The 19,246-nt window shown below is 64.8% G+C and overlaps 3 protein-coding genes across 3 annotated transcripts; all 3 read right to left on the reverse strand.

Moving 5' to 3' along the window:
* Positions 1-379: 379 nt before the first annotated feature.
* On the reverse strand, positions 380-5,316 carry CHRNG (cholinergic receptor nicotinic gamma subunit). The gene is given in 13 exon segments (XM_074878197.1): positions 380-793; positions 878-1,011; positions 1,114-1,318; positions 1,631-1,745; positions 2,014-2,128; positions 2,411-2,614; positions 3,408-3,505; positions 3,789-3,944; positions 4,040-4,149; positions 4,360-4,404; positions 4,517-4,656; positions 5,065-5,263; positions 5,266-5,316. Coding segments are annotated over 13 exon segments (1,740 nt in total). The 3' UTR covers positions 380-625.
* A 908-nt stretch (positions 5,317-6,224) lies between these two features.
* Positions 6,225-10,013, reverse strand: CHRND (cholinergic receptor nicotinic delta subunit). Its single transcript, XM_074878198.1, has 12 exons — positions 9,962-10,013; positions 9,344-9,489; positions 9,120-9,164; positions 8,911-9,020; positions 8,640-8,795; positions 8,283-8,398; positions 7,833-8,033; positions 7,373-7,484; positions 7,136-7,250; positions 6,717-6,918; positions 6,494-6,612; positions 6,225-6,407 (listed from the first exon to the last, which is right to left on the reverse strand). Exons 1-12 carry the CDS (start codon positions 10,011-10,013, stop codon positions 6,225-6,227), a joined length of 1,557 nt encoding a protein of 518 aa, XP_074734299.1.
* Positions 10,014-10,964: 951 nt separating this feature from the next.
* On the reverse strand, positions 10,965-17,754 carry PRSS56 (serine protease 56). Its single transcript, XM_074878199.1, has 17 exons — positions 17,560-17,754; positions 16,615-16,794; positions 15,817-16,008; positions 15,214-15,267; positions 14,668-14,857; positions 14,456-14,564; positions 14,217-14,376; positions 13,917-14,059; positions 13,639-13,798; positions 13,337-13,525; positions 13,058-13,219; positions 12,860-12,923; positions 12,502-12,664; positions 11,948-12,095; positions 11,729-11,815; positions 11,338-11,444; positions 10,965-11,207 (listed from the first exon to the last, which is right to left on the reverse strand). The coding sequence occupies exons 1-17, from the start codon at positions 17,708-17,710 to the stop codon at positions 11,034-11,036; spliced, it is 2,433 nt and encodes an 810-aa protein (XP_074734300.1). The 5' UTR covers positions 17,711-17,754; the 3' UTR covers positions 10,965-11,033.
* Between the last annotated feature and the right edge of the window lie 1,492 nt (positions 17,755-19,246).

The raw sequence follows: 19,246 nt of genomic DNA on the forward strand, positions 1-19,246 counted from the left end.
TACTTGCTAGGGAGCAGGGACAGCACTTGAGCTGCCCCCAAGAGCCATGGCTGCAGCATAAACAGAGGGAGGAATTGCCTGCCCCTAGTCCCATCCACGGCTCCATTGCTGCCCCAGGATGGGGGGGCTGTATCCATTATTCCTGCCCCATTACCACCATTGCCATGGCAAGGGATGCCAGGGGCCCTGTTTGCCCTGGGTTTGAAGCTGTGAATTTGCAGTGGGGTAACATGGCTCTTGCTGCCAGCGCTGGTGCACGGCCCATCAGATGCCTGACTGCTTCAGTCCCCCCTTGTCTCTCAGCACTCTTGTGGGGTGCTGGGACAGGGCTGTGTGCCCCCCATCAGTGGGTACACAGCAATAATGCCACAGAGGCTCACAAGACTGCCACAAGCTTTACTTCTGCTTTCAGCACAGCATGGCCCCCTGTGTTCCCCCCTTCCCCATCACCACCGCTGCTGAGGGGTGGCAGAGCCCCACCACCCCCAGTTCTCCTCCAGCACTGTGCTTGGCACAGGAGCTGCTGTGTCCGCAGGGATCTCGGCCAGGCAGGCTGGTTTGGGGGTGCCCAGCCCCTGGCTCTGGCGGTCCCAGCAGCAGGAGGGCTGGAGGGCACCTGCAGGCATCACTGTGGCAGGTACTGCTTAGGGTCCCCGGGGAAGGGCAGGTCGGGGGCCTGGTTGAAGTGAGCCATGAGGAAGATGCCAACGGTGCCGCACACAAAGAGGGAGGCCATGATGAAGAAGCAGACACGGTCTATCACCCGTCCCACCAGGATCCACTCTTCGCTCTCCTGCCGGTGGCACAAGGAGGGTTGTGAGGGCTGTCCCTGCTGCCCCCCTACGTGGGTCCCTCTCCCCACCCAGCCCTGACTCACGCTGCTGAAGTTGTTCTGCTCCCGCGTGGCGTTGGCAATGTGGTTGCAGGCGTCCACGCAGGCGCGGATATCGGGGCCTGCCTCCTCCAGGCTCTGGCAGAAGTCCTGGGCACTGCCGCTCTCCAGGCGACGTCCTACAGGCAGTGGAGCCAGCACAGCAGGTACCAGTGAGCGCCTGACTGCCTGGCACATCGCCCAGCCTTGCAGGGAGGTGCCAACCCCCTGGGGGCACTCACCGATCTTCTCCAGCACGGTTTTCATCAGCCCATCCCTCTCCTTCTGCTTCTCGAAGAGCAGCTCAGTTCGGGCTTTCCAGAGCATGTACTCATCGGCTTTCACCATGAGCCCCAGGGAGCTGCGTCTGCGGGTGGCTTGCGGTGGCCCTGGAGTCTCCTCTGGCATGTGCATGCCCAGGTAGCGGGGCAGGAGGTGCAGGCACACCTGGACACAGTGTCACCTGCGGGGACCTGACCCCCCCACACCACCCAGGGCACCCAATGGCTGCGATCAAGTCCCCTTGCATTGCCTGGAGCATCCCCATGGGGTACCCCTGTGCCACCAGGATTCTGGGTGTGTTGGCACCTGCTGCTCCCCAGTGTTTGGAGGGGTTTGGTGGCACAGTGTGGTCCCTTGGGAACATCTGGGGGGTCTCTCTTTGTGCCCACCACCCTGCTCTGCGAGGGACATGGCCTCAGTCCCCAAATACCCACCCCATTCCCCATGTATAAAGGGTAGGGGGGCAGTGATGGGTACCTGGCGCACTCTCTGGGACATGGAGTGAGTGTTGGGCGTTCTCAGTGAGATGTTGAGGACAATGACAGCATTCACCACGATCACCACCGTCACCACCATGAGGAAGGTCAGGTACCTGGGAAGGGAGCATGGGTTGTCACGTGGGGCTGCTGGATCACAAGCTCTGGGCATGTAAGGTCCTTCTCAGTGCCCTCCTGGGCTGGAAACTGGGGACTGTCAGTGGGACATGGGCACGTGGTAGCCCTGTGCCAGCCCCACCTGGGCTGGGGGGTTATTTCTGTGCCAGGGTCCTGTCCCTGGGCACTGGCTGCTGCGCAGCACCCAGAGACCCCCCTGACAGGGTGACAGCAGGGCTGGCACCCCCATCCCCGTGCATCACTCACTTCCCGATGAGAGGCACAGCCTGGGAGGTCTCGGGCACCTTCTGGGCAATGAGGAAGAGGAAGACGGTCTGGGCCAGGAGGACGTTGATGGAGACGGTGCATTTCTGCCCACCCGCTGTCAAGGAGGGGGGAAGGCAGAGGTTGCCACAGAGCAGTGGTGTGGGCATTGCCCTCCTTTGGCCCCCACCCCAAAGCTGAACTGTCCAAGTCCTGCCATGAAGCTTTAACCATGGGGTACCTGGAAATTCCCCCCCCCCCCCCCCCCCAACTATCACAGAAGTGGATGTAAGGTGGCACTGATGGTCCCCAAGCACAGAGGGCACAATGAGCCCTCTGCCTGTCGCTGCTCCCCTTGCACCTCCCCATGCCCCCCCGTGGGCATGACACCAGTGTGTACCTTTGGCGGGCAGAAAGTAGACCAGCACAGCCATGGCGGAGATGAGGACGCAGGGCACGATGATGTTGATGATGTAGAAGAGCGGCTTGCGCTGGATGATGAGGTAGAAGATGACCTGCTGGTACTGGGTGTCGTCTGGGGTGAAGTGCTCAGAATTGATGATCTTCCGAGCAGGGCGGTGCTTGATGGCCCATTCACCGTTCTCTGCCATGGGGTGGTGCCACGTGAGTCACACTGCCCCACTGGAGGCACTGGGGCTGCCAGTCCCCCGGCCCGGGGAGGGGGAAGGGGACGGCTGGTGATTGGCGTGGGCCCCACAGGGCACCCAGGCTGGCCATGGTGCGGGGAAAGGTGCTTCTGGGGAGGGAGATGAGCACCACAGAGCATGCCAGAGTGCACAGGCAAAACACCTCCAAAAGCTGTTGGAGGGGGCAGCCGGGCACATATGGGGCACCTGGAGCACCTTGGGGGCTCCCAGGGCATTACATGTGGGGCTGGGGTCCCCCCATCTCCCTGCCCCCAGGGCACTGCGGGGGGAAGCCGAGCGTGATGCTGGGTGACGGCACGCTGTTTTCCCCCGCTGTCTGCGGGAGCGATAGATTTTTTCCCAGTCAAGATCATAGCTCGGGCCGGTAATGAAAAAATAAATCTCGCTGCCCGAAAAGCATTTTGTTCCTTCAATATGCAATTAAAATGTGATGGAAAACGTCATCGTTTGGCCGTGACAGCTACGTTCCCAGCATCAATCAAGCTCCCAGGAGCGGTGCTCTCCGGGAGCGGCTGCCAGGCGGTGAGAGCCCCAAAACGGGGGGGGGTTAGAAAAACAAATCTCTCCCACACTCCCTCTTCCACTAATAACTTAAGTGCCCATGTAATGGCAGGAGCTGCTAAAAGCCCCCATAGCCCTGCTTTTGGCAGGCGCCGGTGTAGCACCAGGCCTGTTGGGTGCCCCCTGTGGCTGGATGCTCTTGTGCCATGGGGGTGGCCGTGGTGTTACCTGTGAAAGCTTCAGGGTCGATGAAGATCCACTCCACGGTCTGGCCTTCCTCCACCGTCAGCAGCAGGTTGATCTCGTTGGCGCTGTACGTCTGGGACCTGGGGAGGGACGAGGGGGTGGCACAGGCTGGCATGCAGCAGGTTGGATGAGCAAAGGGCCCCAGTGTGGCATGGGGTCACGCCGGTCACCTCCAGCTCTGCTTTGAGGTGCTTGGCTTGGCCAAGGTGCCTCCTGCCACCGAGGGGGTGTCAGGGGACAGGTAGGTGGCACTTGTATGCCCAGGAGCTCATTACCCCAGGGCAAAAGTGGACATCCCACACCAATCCCTTGTGTCCCAGGAGGACCCGCCATGGTGCCCGTGCAGGCCCAGCCAGTGCTCACTGGAAGACCATGGTGCAGTTCTGCCAGTCGAAGGGGAAATAGGTGACGTGGATGGCGCAGGCGCTGCGGTAGATGGCGGGGGGCAGCCAGTAGATGCTGCCATCGGGGGACACCAGCACGTTGGCGTAGAGGGTGATTTCGAATGTCCCGTCAATGCTGGGGGGGAAAGGGTAGGCTCAGCCCCAAACCATGCCTGGGGGGCATCTGTCATCCTCTGTGTGAGGATATGTCCCCGTTGCCCCACCACCTACTTGTTCTCCAGGACAATGTCAGGCAGCCAGACCATGGTGGAGGGCACTCGCAGCTGCTGGATGTTGTCGTATTTCTCAGGGTCCCACCGCAGGCGATAATCAGACCATTGCTGGGGGAAGGGGAGCAAAGAAGGAGAGTCACGGTGCTCCCCAAGGCAGGGCAGCTTGTGAGCTGCCTGTCCTGTGCTGCCCCCAAAATGGGCTCAGTTGGGGGCACCCACAAAAGGGGGTGCAGGTTCCGGTGCCAGCCCTCCACAGGATGCCACCCTGAGATGCAGATGTGGCCCAGGGGGATCCTGGCTGGAGGTGGGGGGTCTCACCATCTCGATCCAGACGTTGGTGGTGAGAGTCTCCTCCCGCTCATTCTAGCAAGGAAAAAAGAGGAGAGACGGCTTTAGCGCCCTGCCCACCTCTGCCCGCTGCCCCACATGTGGGGGCAAATCATGTCTCGCTATGGGGACATGGGGGTTCTCTCACCAGGGAGATGAGGTTGGTGAGGGTGAGCTTGAGGGTGACATCAATGATCTGGTCCCCATGCAGGGCCGGGCGCAGGTGCCGGTTGTAGTTGGTCATGAGGTCTTGGAGTAGTTTCTCCTCCTGGTTCCTGCAGCCCACACCTGGGGAGGGCACATGCCATGGGGGCACCCCGGGGTGGGGGTGGTGAGACCACCAATACCCCTGGGACCTGCCAGTGGCAGGGGGGTGGAGGGCACAGGGTGTCCATGGGAAGGGAATGCCCACGTGTGTGTTTTTGTGGGTGTGCACATGCAGCTGTGCGTGCCTGAAGGTGTGTATCAGTGTCCCAGTGTGCAAGCGGGGTGGGGGGTGTGTCCCCCACATCCCCCACCCCGTCACCCCAGGGACCTCTCCAGGGCAGGACGTGGGGACAGTGGGCTGCCAGCATGGGGACACCCCAGTGGGACAGTGCACAGTGCTGTACACCCATGGGTGACAAACCCCCAAGGGCAAAGGCAAGAGGTGAGTGGGTGCCCTCCAGCCCTCCCCCCGGGACGGGCACCCCTTACCTGCCAGGGCGCAGAGGGTGAGGAGGAGGCCATGGCAGCGCATGCCGGTGCCGTGGGGCGTAGGGGCCAGCTCTGCTCCGCTCCGCTGCCTGCGCGGCGTGTTCTGGGCCTGGCGCCTGGTGGGACAGGACAGCTGTCCCCTGTCACCGTCAGCTGTTCCCAACAGCCACAGGGGCCGGGGAGGGACGGGTGACCACCCACACCCCCCCGCTGGCAGGGTGATGCCAGTTTGCTGGGAAGCTCCTCTGGCATTTTGTGCTGCGGGGGTTTGGAATTGGGTCTAGGGGCAAAATGAGCTCTGTGACTCAGTTTCCCCACGTCCCCCACAGAGGGATGCATCTCCCTGCAGCAGAACCTCGGCACCCATGGGCTATGGAAAAGGGGTGCCCCCCTGCAAGTGCCCCCAGCAGTGCCCTGTCCCCGCCATGGCGGTGGCTGCCCCTGGGGTGTAGGGTGGGGAAGGGGCAGGCAAGTCCCACCACGTCAGTCTGGGGAGCGATCCTCGCCGTGGGAGTCCAAATCCTGCCAGACCCTGTGTAGGGGAGTTAGGGGATGAGATTCCTGGCTCAGCGGAGAGGAGGTGACAGCTGTCCCAGGCCAGTGCTGGTGGGGGGACGTCAGCTGTGCCCCCTGAAACTGGAGCCCCTGTGTCCCACTGCAGAGCCAGGGAAGGAGACACCACTCTTGGCCCCCAGCTGGGCACTGTGGGATGGGATGTGCTGGGAGGGGACACTTGTGGGTCTGGCTGGGGGGTCATGGGGACAGGAGGTTCTGTGGGTGCTGATGGCATCTCTACCCACTGCAGTGAGTCTGTGGGGGATGGTGCCGTGCTGTGGGGGGTCCATCCCCTTCCCCAGCCCATCCTGTCCCAACTTCCCAGCCCAACAGGGGTAGCAGGGCAGGTACCACCACATCTGCTCTGGGAAACACCCCTTCCAGCCACAGCTGAGGACCACTGTGCTCAGGACACCCAACAGCACCCATTCCCTGGGTGGGCATCACCCTGGCACATACACAGTGCTCAGGTTGGCCACTGTGCTCAGGGGCGGACACTGAGAGCAGCCACCAGCTCAGCACCCTGTGGTGAGAAGCACCCAGCTTTATTTTCCCAAGCCAAGGCAGGTGAGTGGGGGGCTGACACATGGGACCCCTCCACCCCCCTAGATGAAGCGCTTGTTCTCCTCCCGGTAGTCGTAGGGGTCTCCAGCAAAGGGCAGCGGTGGTGGGTGGTTGTAGATGCCCATGAGGAAGATCCAGAGGGTGCCCACCACCAGCGTGGGGGTGATGAGGAAGAGACAGAGGCGGTCCAGGGTCCGGGCCACACGGTTCCAATTGTCCTTCTCCTGGGGGAGGAGCCGGGAGCCGGGCAGTGGGGGTCACAGTGGACACAGGGAGCCTCCTCTGTCCCCCCTGAGCCCATGGTCCCCACCTCATTGTAGCTGTTTTTCTCCCGCATGTGCTTGACGATGAAGTTGGCGCCATCAACAACAGGTTTTATGTGCTCGTACAGCTGCTCCTCGCCTCCATCTGCTCCTGCCGGTGCCAAACCTGGGGGTGAGGAAAGCAGTGAGACAGGCTCCCAAGGGCTGCCACCCCTGGAGACACCCACTCCGCTGCCCTTCTCTGTATCCTGCGGAGGGTCCAAGGCTCACGGGCAGGAGTGATGCGGCTGACCAGCCCATGCCGCTCCGACTGCTTCTCGAACATGAGCTCGCTGCGGGACTTGACGCTGAAGTACTCCTCCGCCTTGGCGATGTAGCCGGCCGAGCTGCAGCGCCGGATGCACGGGGTGGCCACTGGGCTCTCAGCCGGCTGGGACATGCCCAGCAGGCGGGGCAGGGTCTCCAGGAAGATCTGGGCCACAGGAAGGGGTGTCAGGTCCCTTGGCCACCTCCCCAGTGCAATGCCACCTTGTCCCCACTTTCTGCCCCCAGCCTGGGTGTACAACCCCTTGGAGTGGCAGAGATGGGACACCCTGATGCAATGCCAGGGATGTGCTGTCCCATGCCCTCCGTGGGGCATGGTGCCACCCCTGTACCCACCAGTTTACCCAGCCCACCACCCCACTCACCTCTTTGACCCAGTCAGACATGATGTGGGTGCTGGGGGTGCGGAAATGGAAGTTGAGGACCACAACGCAGATCACCACCACGGCCGTCACCAGAAGCATGATAAAAAGCAGATACCTGTGGGGAGCATGGACCTGGAGCAGGCATTGCCACAGGGGCTGGACACAGGCAGAGCTGCCCTCTGGCACCACGGGGATCCTATGATGTCCCCTCTGCACCCAGTGGTGCCCAGGACTCACTTGCCGATGAGGGGGATGGCGTGGGAGGTGGCGGGCAGGCGCTGAGAGATGAGCAGGAGGAAGACGGACTGGGCCAGGAGCACTGAGATCACCAGGGTCATCTTCTCACCACCTGGAGAGCAGGTGAGCTCAGGGCAAACCCTGCCCCAGGTCCCCTTCCCAGTGTCCCCAGTGCCGGGATTGCCCTTCCAGTGTCCCACCATACAGTGCCCCAAATAGGGTTTTCTATTATGGGGGTACCCCAGGGTCCCACATGAGGTATCTTGTGCCCAAGTGCGCCCCTGCCAGGGTGCCTGGCTGGGATGATGGTGTCCTAGGTGGGGGTGTCCCAGTACCAGAATGTCCCTGTGCTGGGCCTTGGGGTGTCCCCACGTCTCAGGACCTCGTGCAGGCGTGGGACATGAAGGTGCCCCATGGGGTGACCCTTGTGCCCAGTGTGGGTGCCATGAGGCTCACTTACTGTCAGCGGGCAGGTAGAAGACAAGGATGGCCATGAAGGCAATGAGGATGCAGGGTGTGACGATGTTGATGACGTAGAAGAGCGGCTTGCGCTTGATGATGAGGTAGAAGGTGATGTCCTGGTGCTCACTGGTCTCGGGGGGGTTGTCAGGGTGGATGTTCTTGCGGGCCGGGCGGTGGATGATTTCCCATTCCCCATTCTCTGCCAGGGCGCATAGGGCAGCAGATGGCATGGGCGACCCCCGCCATGCCCATCCTCACCAGCCCCACCAGCACCAGTCTCCCCATCCTGGGCCTGGGTAGCTCCAAGCCTGGTGGGATGGGTGCCAGGGTGCCAAAGCACTGGGTACTCAGGTGTCTCCATGGCAGGATGCCCCAATGCCAGGGTGCCCCCGAGCCCCGTACAGGGTGTCCTGCTGCCACAGGACACAGCAGAGAGCACCAGAATTACCTGTGAATCCTTCGGGATCTATGATGATCCATTCCACTGGGTAATACTTGCCCGTCTTCGGGTCACTGTCCTTCTTCAGGTGCATGCTGATCTCCAGGGCACTGTATGCCAGTGAGCTGGCCCGCGGATGGTGGGGGACAGGCGGTGAGGGGCTGCACCCACTGCTTGGCACCCACCACCCACCCACCCTGACCTCCAGCATGATGGACTGGGGCCACCAAGTCACCTTCAAACCCTCACCTTACTGTGCTCTGACAGCAAGGGAAGGTGCTGGCAGCAGCAGGTGCCTCAAGGGACCGGGATGCCCACCCTGCTGCCCGCCCCTGCCCTGCCCTGCCCCAGCCAGCCCCCTGCCACCTGAATTTGAGGGTGCAGTTCTGCCAGTCGAAGGGGAAGAAGTCAACGTTGATGGGACAGGCGCTGCGGAAGATGGCGGGTGGCAGCCAGTAGACGTCACCCGTGTTGTAGATGAGGACGTTGCAGTAGTAGGCGACCTCGAAGAGCCCATCGTTGCTGTGCCGGGAGAGAGCTGAGGTGATGGCAGGGCCGGCAAGGGGCACGGGGATGCCTGGGCATGAACCGGGCACAGCTCAGGGGGTTCGGAAGGGGAAACTGAGGCACAGCTCACTTGTTCTCCAGGACTATCTCAGGCAGCCACAGCATGTCTGGTGGCAAGCGGAGCACCTCAATGTCCCCAAACTCAGACTTGTTCCACTGCAGGCGGTAATCAGTCCAGCCCTGGAGGGGGGATCCCCAGGTCAGCTCCTCACCACGCTGGGCCATCCCATTGCCCATGCTCAGGGCACAGCTGATGCCGTGACGCCTGTCTCTACTCACGTGCTCAAGCCACACGTTGGTGGTGAGCGTCTCGTCCACCTCTTTCTGCAACAACAGTGTGGGGCAGTGTGATGCCAGGGCCATACCCAGCAGCCCAGGACCCCCAACCCTCACCAGCCAGGGTTCAGGGCAGCGGCCTCAGGGCTCTCCCCACCCCAGCCAGCCCTGGGGTTGAGGCATGGATGGGGGGCACCCCACAGTGGGCACTGCCCGCTGGGGCTCACCAGTGAGATGAGGTTGGAGAGGGTGAGGGCCAGGTAGACGTCCACGACCTGGTCGGTGGAGACGACAGGGCGCATGTCTTTGTTGTAGCCCTTCTCCTCGAAGAGGTGGTGGATGAGCCGCTCCTCCTGGTTCATGCAGAGCCCGCCTGGGGGTGTGGGGTCAGGCAAACCAGAGGGGGCTGAGGGGGTTACTGGGCCCAGTGCCACCCCGCAGGAATGCTCGGCAAGGACAAGGTAGTATAAGGATGCATGGGCACATGTGGCCATGGGACAATGATGTGGGCATGGACAGAGGGACACACAGATGCAGACCCAGCACACACACAGGGACACACAGACACAAGACACTTGGGTGCAGATGCAGTGACACTGTGCACAGACAGGCACACACACACAGCCAGGCAGGGACATGGCTCCGGGTGACACAGCCAGGACAGAAGTGCAGGGGATGCTCACTGATGGGACTCTGCCAGGCAATACCCAAAATGCAGCCCTGGGGACACTTGTGCCCAGCTTGGACCCTGCCACCATCACCCCCTGCCAACCCCATCGAGGGGGCCCAGAACCCCCCAGCAACAGGGGCAACCCTGTGCCCAAGACCCCAGGGACCCAACTCACCCGACAGCACCAGCGCCCCGAGCAGGGCCAGCCGCCCCGGCAGGTCCCCCATGCGGTGCCCGTGGTGCCCTCGTGCCGTGCCAGGCCCTGGCTGCCTCCCCGCCTGGCCTGGCTGAGCGGATGTCCGGCTGCCGGCCGGAGTGGGAGATGGATGGTGCCAGGTGCCGAGGGGGAAGGGTGCCGGCACCGGATACCCGCTCCCACCCCTCTCTTCCGGCACCTCCGCACCCGGACAAAGGAAGACAGGCAGGCGCAGCTGGCCTCGCCAGCCCCACGGGTGTCAGCCCATCACCCTGCGTCTGGGCATCCCAGCACGGGCATTGCTGGGCACTGGGAGGAGCAGTCCCTTCCCCGCTGCTCAGCAGCCCCAGCAATGCTGCTTGGGGGAGGCAGGCTCCCCCTGAGCAGGAGGGGTCGGTACCCACCGATGCCCAAGCACAGGGGTGGCACCACCCCAGCACTCGCCACTGGCCCAGGGCATGCTCGGCCCCTGCACTGGCAGGAGGTTTCCTGTGGGTCCCCGATGGGGTGGCACCGGTGTTGTGCTCTGGGTGCTGTGGTGGGCTGGAGGGGTGTCCGACCCCCGGGGGTGGGGCTGGGGAGTCTGTGCCAGGCTGGGCGCAGCACCAATGCCAGAGCCAGGAACCGAGGCTGGGGGCATCGCTTTGGGGTACAGGGGAATGGGAAGGGGAACGCAATGGGATGTCATATCCCCCATGGAAAGTCTCCCCGCCAGTCCCTGCCTCGCCGGCACTGCGTGGCACAACACTTGCTTCACACTCACCAGCTACCGGAAAATAGAGCCCTTCTTTATTGAAAAATAAACCTTTCTCTGTACAAATAAATAACAGCCCAGGTGCCTCTGGGGAAAATGGGGAAGGGGTGGGCTTGCCAAGGTGGGAGTCCCAGGGGAGAGGAGGGCTGTGATCCCTGGCTGAGATGCTCCAGGTGTCCCCTGGCACCCTATTACTCCAGGGAGGTTGGGCAGTGCTGGTGGGAAGAGGGATACTGAGGCGCCACGTGGGACAAAATGGTGGAAGAGCCTGAGCCGGGGAGCACGCCACGGGCACCATTAGGTTTTCAGTGCCTCAAGCGCCAGAGCGACAAGGCCGGGCATGCTGCGGGCCAGCGAGTCGCTCTCTAACCCCACGAGGCCAGCGAAGGCCGTGGGGCGACCCCCCACTGTGGCCCGCACCTGCGCCCGGTACAGTCCCTTGGTGTTTTTGGAGCCCAAGTCCACCAGGATCTGCGGGGAGACCACAACACCGTGAGTCCCAGGCGAGCCAGGGGCACAGCGGGACGGTGATGGGCTGGGGGAGGGGGAAACGCCTGGTTGCCAGGATGGGGGGCTCGGAGTAGCTGGATGGGGCACTCACCTCCTGGAAGGTCATGGTCAGGTCTGGCTCAGGCACCCGCAGCACCCAGGCATACAGCTCCCGCACTGCAGCCACCCGCACAGCCGATGCATTGAGGCCAGGGCAGGCTGCAACCCCGAGGATGGGCAGGAGTGAGATGGAGGGGGAGGACATTAGGGACGAATCGTGGGGGCACAATGCTGCTGCCCACCCCAGGGAGGAGCACCCATGCTCTGGGGACACCAGGAGAGCAGGGGCAGAGTCCCTGTGGAAGGGGGTATGGCCGCAGGGTGTCCCACCGACATGGGACAACCAGCCCTGGGACTGGCGTGCAAAGTTGAGGCTGGGCTTGCCACCATCCCTATGGTGGCATGTGGCATCCCGCAGAGGCCGGGGGCTGAGGGGCACTTACCTCTGCCCGCGCCTGCCTCCTCCTCCTCCTCCTCCACCCCTGGCAGCTCCGTGGGCACCAGCTCACGTTTCTCCCTTGGTGCGGACCCTGCCCCTGAGAGAGGTGTGAAAACCCTGGTAGGGACGCAGCCGGTGGGCACTGCCCGGGCACGGAGCCAGCCGGCGGATGGACACCCTGCTGCCCCATTGTCCCCAGCCCCCCCAGGCTCCCAGGGCTCACGGCTCAGCGCGTGGGTTCCTGCCAGCTCCTCAAGTGTCCGTTGTGGCTCCGTGGCTTCGATGGAAGTGCCGAGGTCCAGCTCTGCCCGCAGCTGGGCAAGGAAGGCTCGTCCCTGTCCCACCAGCTCCTCCACCGCCTCCTCACCCCGCTGAAGGGAAGGGGGGCACAGAGTGGGTGGTGGGACACCCGCGGGGCACCCGTGGGCACAGCTAAGTGCACGGGGGCAGAGTGCAGGGCACAGCTGGTCTGGCCAGACAGAGCATCAGGGACACACGACTGCTCTGTGGCTGTGTTTGATCAGATCCTAAGCTGCAGGGTCAGACCCATGGCTGGCTCTGCACTGGCTGGACTGGGAGCACTGGTTTCAGCTGGGGAGGGTGAGATGCCCCCTCTGTGTTGGCAGAGTGGGAGATGCCACTTCAGTGGCTGCACAGGGGACAATGGACACAAGTGATGTCAGGAGGGGACACAGGGGAACTGATAGGCCTTTGGTCCCTGGTGGCACTGTCACCAGAGGGGCAGGGGCTCCCCCCAGCCCATCCCTCCCCACATACCTGTAGGAAGAGCCACGTCTCCCTGGGGAGCTGCCCCCCATCCGGGGTGGGTGCCAGGGGGCTACTCCCTGCCATGGCCCTCAGCGCCTCCACCCAGTCCTGCAGCCGGGGCCCCACAGCCCCAAAGAGCCCGGCAAAGGGGGGCGGCCACCCAGCACCCCACCTGCAAGCACAGTGGGGAGAGATCAGGCAGGTGCCCAGTGGCACCCGTCCCGTGGACAGTGTCACCTCGCACATCCCTGGTGGGGTCTGGGTGGCCCTGGGCACCCCAGGGGGCCGTGCCCACCTCCCTCCAGGTGTGTTGCCCACCTGCCCAAACCCTTTAGCCCCTCTTGTCCTGTGTCCCACCACGCCTTACCTGGTGGGGGGGCTCTGGGGTCCCTCTGCCGTGGGGCTGGGCTGGGCCCCTGCCATGGCCAGGCCTGTGAGGACAAGAAGTGCAGAGGAGGGACAGGGGCAGGGGAGCCCCGTGGGGGTTCCAGGGCAGGCTGGTGGTGCCCCAGCCACCAGCATAGGCACCCCAAGTGGGCATGGGATGGCCCAGCCCAGGTGGTACCTGGGACATCCCTGCGGACGCGGTGGGGGAAGAGATGCCCGTAGATCTTGCCCAGGAGCTGGGGCAGGGCGCGGGTGAGGAAGGAGAAGTCGAACTGGTTTCGGATGAAGTCCCCAGCCCGGCGCAGGAGATCCACCAAGGTCTGGGTGTAGGAGTGCAGCTCTGTGGGTGCAGCAGGAGAGCCATGGCTCTGGCACCATGCTGACCGCACGCTGCCAGACACGAGGTCCCTCCCCGCACCCTAGCCCCAGCATGACTCCCCAGCACTCCCCAGCTCACCGCATCGTCTCGTCCTGGCACGGCAGGTGTCCTCGGCCAGGCGGGCGCAGGCGGCCCGGCCCTGGGGGCCCCGGCAGGACCCAGCATAGAAGGCACAGAGGCGGGTGCGTTCAGGTGGCTGCTGCTCAGGGGGCAGCCGGGCCAGCGCCAGCAAGTCGAAGCAGCTCGGTTCCCGGCTGCTCGGGGCAGCTGTGGGGGCACCAGGGCTGCCATGAGGTGCTGAACCCCCTCCCCCCAGGGCGATGTATCCCCACAGCACCCTGGGCATCTCAATCCCCCCCAGCAGGGCCAGTGGCACTCACGGTCCATCTGGAGGCTGAGCCAGTCCACGAAGGCAGTGACACGGGTGTAGACGCCCGGTTTGCCCTGCTCACCGCAGCCATCGCCCCACGAGGTGATACCATAGAGGACAAAGCGGTGCGAGGAGGGGTCCTGGCATGCGAGCGGGCCCCCTGAGTCGCCCTGGGCAGGGAGATGCCCGTGCATTGGTCTGGGCCAGGACCCCAACCGCACTCGCAGTGCTGTGCCATGAGGGATTTTTGAGTTGGGGGGCTGGCAGCCCCCCAGCCCCCAGCATTACCTGGCAGGAGTCGATGCCCCCGGACAAGTACCCGGCGCAGAACATGGCGTTGGTGAGCAGGTCCCTGCCCAGGGCACCCCGGCACGTCTCCTGGCTGAGCAGGGGCACCCGTGCCTCCATCACCACGTCGGCCATTGGCCCCTCTGCCAGGCAAGGCACCTGTTACAGGGTCTTCCATGCCTGGACATCCCCCTCTCGTTTGTACCCCCCTGCCCTGGCTCGGTGCATCGGCACTGGGCACCAGAGAGGGCACCAAGGGGGATGCCCCACAGCCCCCACGGGTGTTGGGGTGGCACCTACCTTCATAGAGGGACCCCCAGCCTGCGATGTAGCAGGTGGTGCCGGGGCTGGGCTCTGCGTGACCGCTGGGCAGGCACACAGGGCTGACGGTGGGCGACGGGGCCAGCGGCACCGCCAGCTCCAGCAACGCCAGGTCCCCATGAAACGTCTTGGGGTTAAACTGGAAGGAGATGGGGGGTGTCAGTGGGGGGTCCTGGGGCATGCACAAGGAGGTCAGTGGGGTGCCCACCTCCACCAACCTTGGGGTGAGGCAGGATGCGCCGGACAGGCACTGCCTGCTCGCCCATGCCCAGCTTGCCCAGCTCGTGGTCGCCCACCACCACTGTCCACGCCAGCTCATTCCGATTCCTGGTGGGTTGGGGGGCAGCTAGTTAGAGGGGTGACAGGAGTGCCACTCCACACACTCCTCTGCAGGGACACCATCCCCACATTGCTGTGCCCCCTGCCGTACCCAGCAAAGCAGTGGGCTGCGGTGAGGACCCAGGAGAGCCCCACCAGCACCCCTCCACACATCAGCTCCCCGTGGAGCCGCACCGACACCAGCCAGGGCCAGGCCCCCCGTGGGGCCACGCTGCCACCCATGATCCGTCCTCGGGGGGCTGTGGCGTTGGCTTGGGGGTCTCCTCGGTGCCCACAGCTCCCTGAGGGGGATAAAACTGGGGTGAGAGGGGGGTTCCCACAGCCCTGCTGCTGGGACACCCCCTATCCTGGGTGAGCATGGAGTGGATGAGTGTGGCGATGCTGGGATGTCCGTGGCGGGCAGAGGGGGTAGCGGGTGACCCCCGGGGGGTCAGGCTGCACCGGGCGTGCTGTCAAGCCTCATTGTGCTCATGGAGGCGAGCGGGCGGCGGGCCGGGGGCACCCCGCAGCCCGGCAGCTGCCGACGCTAACCTCTGCCCCCCAGCCCAGCAGGCAGCCGGGGGGCTGGGGGCCCCCGCCGGCGTTGGGGGGGGCGGGGAGGGGAGGTGTGGGCCACTGCGGGGCCGCCCCAGCTCACCTGGCATCACTGTCCCCTCTGGCACATCAGGGCCTGGGGCCGCAGCTGCCATCCCTGCAGGGACAGGCTGTCATGTCATGTGGTGGCACCCCTCTCCCCTCCCCGATGTCACCACCATGTCCCTGCTGCCCCTGATTCTCCCCGCTCCTCTCAGTGACCCCCAGATCCCCATCCATCATCCAACACGGACCCCTGTCCCACCCCAGGTGTCCTCATCACCCCCAATGTCTTTTCATCCCCAGTCTCTCTGTCATCCCCCTTGCTCTGTTCCCCCACACTCCCCTCTCCCATCTCAGACCACCCCTCAGTGCTTCGTCCCCCCCAATCTGCTCCATTGATCCAAATCCCTCCACCCCCCAAATCTCCACATCTCACCCCAGACCCCTCCATCCCCCTCCATCTCCCCAACCCACCAGAGATCCCCTACCACCATACTGTACTCCCACCTCCCCAGTCTCCCCATCCCACCCCAGGACGCCTGTCACCCACAATGCCCTATATCCCCTCCAGGCAATCCCAGGCATCCCTTGGGGATGCCCCATTTGTTATTGTAGGGTTTCCCCTCTCTTGGTCGAGCCAGGGGTGACATGGGTGCTCACTCACGGCACTCCTGGAGGCGGTGGCGGCAGAGCCGGGCGCTGAGCGGGGCGCAGGCGTGCTGGGCCCCCCCGGGTGGGCACAGGTGCTGGTAGGGGGCACAGGCCTGGCTCAGTGCCCAGTTGCGCTGGGGCAGCTCGGGCAGCGCCTGGGCATCCAGCAGGGTCTGGCAGCTGGGGGGCACGGCGGGGGGCACGGCTGGTGCTGCAAGGACAGCAGGGCTGGGGGCATCCCCATGTCCTCCCTGCCCACCTCTGCTCAGGCCACCCCAGGATCCGCTTTGGGGCAGGTGGGAAGGGGGTATGATGGGGCCGTGGTGTTGGCATGTTTTGGTAGGGTCTCCTGGGTGCTGAGATATATTTGGGGGGGGATCTCTGGGAAGGAAACAAGGGATCAGGCAATCTTTTGGGTAGGGCTCCTGGTGGTGTTTGGGTAGGATCTAGGGAGGGTGAGGAACTGCTTGGGTAGGGTCTCTGGGTGGTGTTTTGGTAGGGTCCCTAGCAGTTAGAGATGTTTTGGGAGTCTGGGAGCTGTTTTGGTAAAGCCTATAAGGTAAAGCCTATAGGGGAGCGGGTACTGTTTGGGTAGGGTCTTAGGGTGATGTTCTGTTAGGGTTTCTAGGGGATAGGGTGGTGCTTTGGTAGGGACCCAAAGCAATGTTAGGATCTCCAGGCACGGATCCGTGTTTAGGTAGGGTCTCCTGGGCATGGGGTGGTATTTGGATAGGGAGCCCGGGCAGTGTTTGGGTGGGGACCCTGGGCTCTGTGTGGGGTAGGGTCTCCTGGGGATGGGGGCCATGGGGGCTAGGGGGCTGTGACTCACGTGGGCAGTGGCGGGTGAGGTTGGCGCAGGGGGGGAAGAGGCAGGGGGCACAGAGCCCGCAGGCACCCCGCTGCCGCTGCTGCTCGGCCAGCGCCCGCTCCAGCGCCAGCAGCGCGCTCCTCAGCGCCGCCTCCAGCACCAGCGTTCCCCGGCTCGACAGCGCTGCCAGGCACATGCAGGGCGCTCAGACACCCAGTGCCCCCACCACTGCCCCCCACCGCGGCCATGGGGTGCCCCCAGTCCACCCGGTGCCCATGCCCATGCACCCGTTGGCATTGCCTAGGGTGACAGGCATGACTGTCACCTCCCTGGTGGGGTTGGCAAACGGGTACCTGACGTGGGGAGAGTGTTTGCCTGGGTCTGCTGCACGTGGAGGCCCTGTGAGCACACGTGTGCAAACGTGGGCAGGGAGCAGGGTGTGAGCCTGGGAAGGTGTGCCCCCCGTGTGTGTGCACCTCTGTGCACACCTGTGCCTGTGCTGCTCATGTGTGTGTGCCAGGCTCTGTGTGCCCGCGTCTGCACGTCCCCACGTGTGCCCGTGTGTGCGCAGTCTTGTGTGTGCCCTGTTTGTGCATCCCCACGTGTGCCCGTACCTGTGCCCACCCACAGCTGCCCTCCTGCTGGCTGTGCCCTGGCGGAGGGTCTCCCGGAGCTGGCACAGATACTCGGGGCAGGAGGGAGAGCTGGCGGCTGCGGGACATGAACCACACCGCTCCTTGCAACCCCGGTGTCCCCAAGCGCCACGGGCAGCATTTGCCACCCAGTCCATGAAGCATGGGCATGGGGGGCTTTGCCAGGCACCTGGGCATCCTGCCTGTGTTTCCCCCCTCTTCCTGAGAGTGGACCTAGGAGTCCTGGCTCCTACAGCCACCCCGTCCACAGCCAAACCCTCCCGCAAAGATGCCCCCGTCCCGGTGCCCCACTGACCTTGCAGGACGCCGGCCGGCATGGGGTACAGCCCCTGACTTAGGGGGGCCCCCCCAACCAGCTGCAGCAGCGGCAGCAGCGGCAGCAGCACAGGGGGGACTAGGCAGACCCCAAGAAGGGCATCCCGCGTCCTCTTCCCTCCTCGCTCCATCCCTGGGCGGGCAAAGGGGGGCAGGAGGGGGGAGCCCCCGAAATGCCAGAGGCGGGCGAGGAAGGATGGATATATACGGTGCCCCCCGGGCGGTGGGAGGAGAGAGGGGCCGGGGGAGCACAAACAGGCGAGTTCATTAATGTCGCGCCAAGATGCCAGCTCGGGGCGGGGGGCGCGGGGGGGGGGCGCAGCCGGGGCCTCAATGCCGCCTTTGTTCGACGGGGCCTCCGGGCGGGCAGCATCAGACGGGCGCTGCGCTCCGGCGCTGCCCGCGGCCCTTGATCATTTTCACGCCAAGCCCCGGCCGCGCCACCCTCCCTCCTGCGGGCCCCGGGCGGGGGGCGCGGGGGGGGGCGGACAGCGGGCGGGTGGGAACGCACCGGCGGCTGCGGGACGCGGGGGGCCCGGGCCGGGCGTGGGAGACCCGCCGGGGGCTTCAAAGGCGGAGAGCGGGCCGGGAGCGGGGGGGACATTGAGGGGCGGGGGGGGGGGGGGGTGGAGGGGGCGGAGGGCTGGGGGGGGCGGCGTGGGGCTGAGGGGGGTCCCTCTCTCTGTGCCAGCCCAACCCTGGCTGAACGGGCAGCTCCGTGCAGGGGCACTGCACCCCCTCGTGCTGAGCACCAGCTGCCCCCGGGGACCCCCCAGGACCTCGTGTCCACACTAAGGCAGTTCCTCGTGTGGGGCGGGGGGGGGGACGGGGACTCATCCGGGGGGGGCATACCGGGGGTCTGGGGGTGCAGGTGGGGCCGGGGCACTGACTGCAGGCAGCAAGCGGGCAGCGTGCCTGGGTCTGGGGGGCAGCTTTGGCCCCAGGGATGGGGGGGGCTATACTCGCCTGCCCAGCTGGAGAGGGTCTCCCCCGTGCCTGCATCTCAGCTTGTGGTTGCCCCACACTTTTGGGGTACCCACACCTCCTGCCCCCAGTGCCGCCCTCCTGCGCCCATGGGCCTGGCCTCAGGTGCTTTGGCAGGGCAGGGTGCGGACACATCCCCATCACACCTTTGGGGCGCAGGGGGTGTCTGTGCCCTCATCTCTATCTCTGTTAGGGGGCCGGGGTGCCTGGGTCCCCATGTCCTTTCGGGGGGTACCCGTGGCCCCCTTTCTGTCCCTGTTAGGGGGCTGGGGTTCCTGGGTCCCCATATCCATTGGGGGGTGCCCGTGCCCCCATCTCTGTCCCTGTTAGAGTCCCTGGGTCCCCATGTCCTTTCGGGGGGTGCCCGTGTCCCCATCTCTGTCCCTGTTAGGGAGCCAGGGTGGGTGTCCATGTCCAGACGTCTGTCCTTGCTAGAGGCAGGGGGTGCCCGTGTCCTCACTCCACAGGGGGACAGGGGGTGCCCATTCCCCCCTCTCTCTCCTCCTTAAGGATTGCCCACGCCCCTCCTCTCTGTCCCCATCAAGTGCAGGAGGTACCCGTGTCCCCAATCCCCATTCAGGGGCCGGGGAGGGGGGGTGGGGGTGCTAGTGCCACCACCCCTGTTCCCATTAGGGGCAGGGGCGCCTCCGTGCCCGCAGTCCCGGCCGTGCCGCGCTCCCCCC

Source organism: Strix uralensis, chromosome 9 (assembly GCF_047716275.1).
Source record: "Strix uralensis isolate ZFMK-TIS-50842 chromosome 9, bStrUra1, whole genome shotgun sequence".
NCBI lineage: Eukaryota > Metazoa > Chordata > Aves > Strigiformes > Strigidae > Strix > Strix uralensis.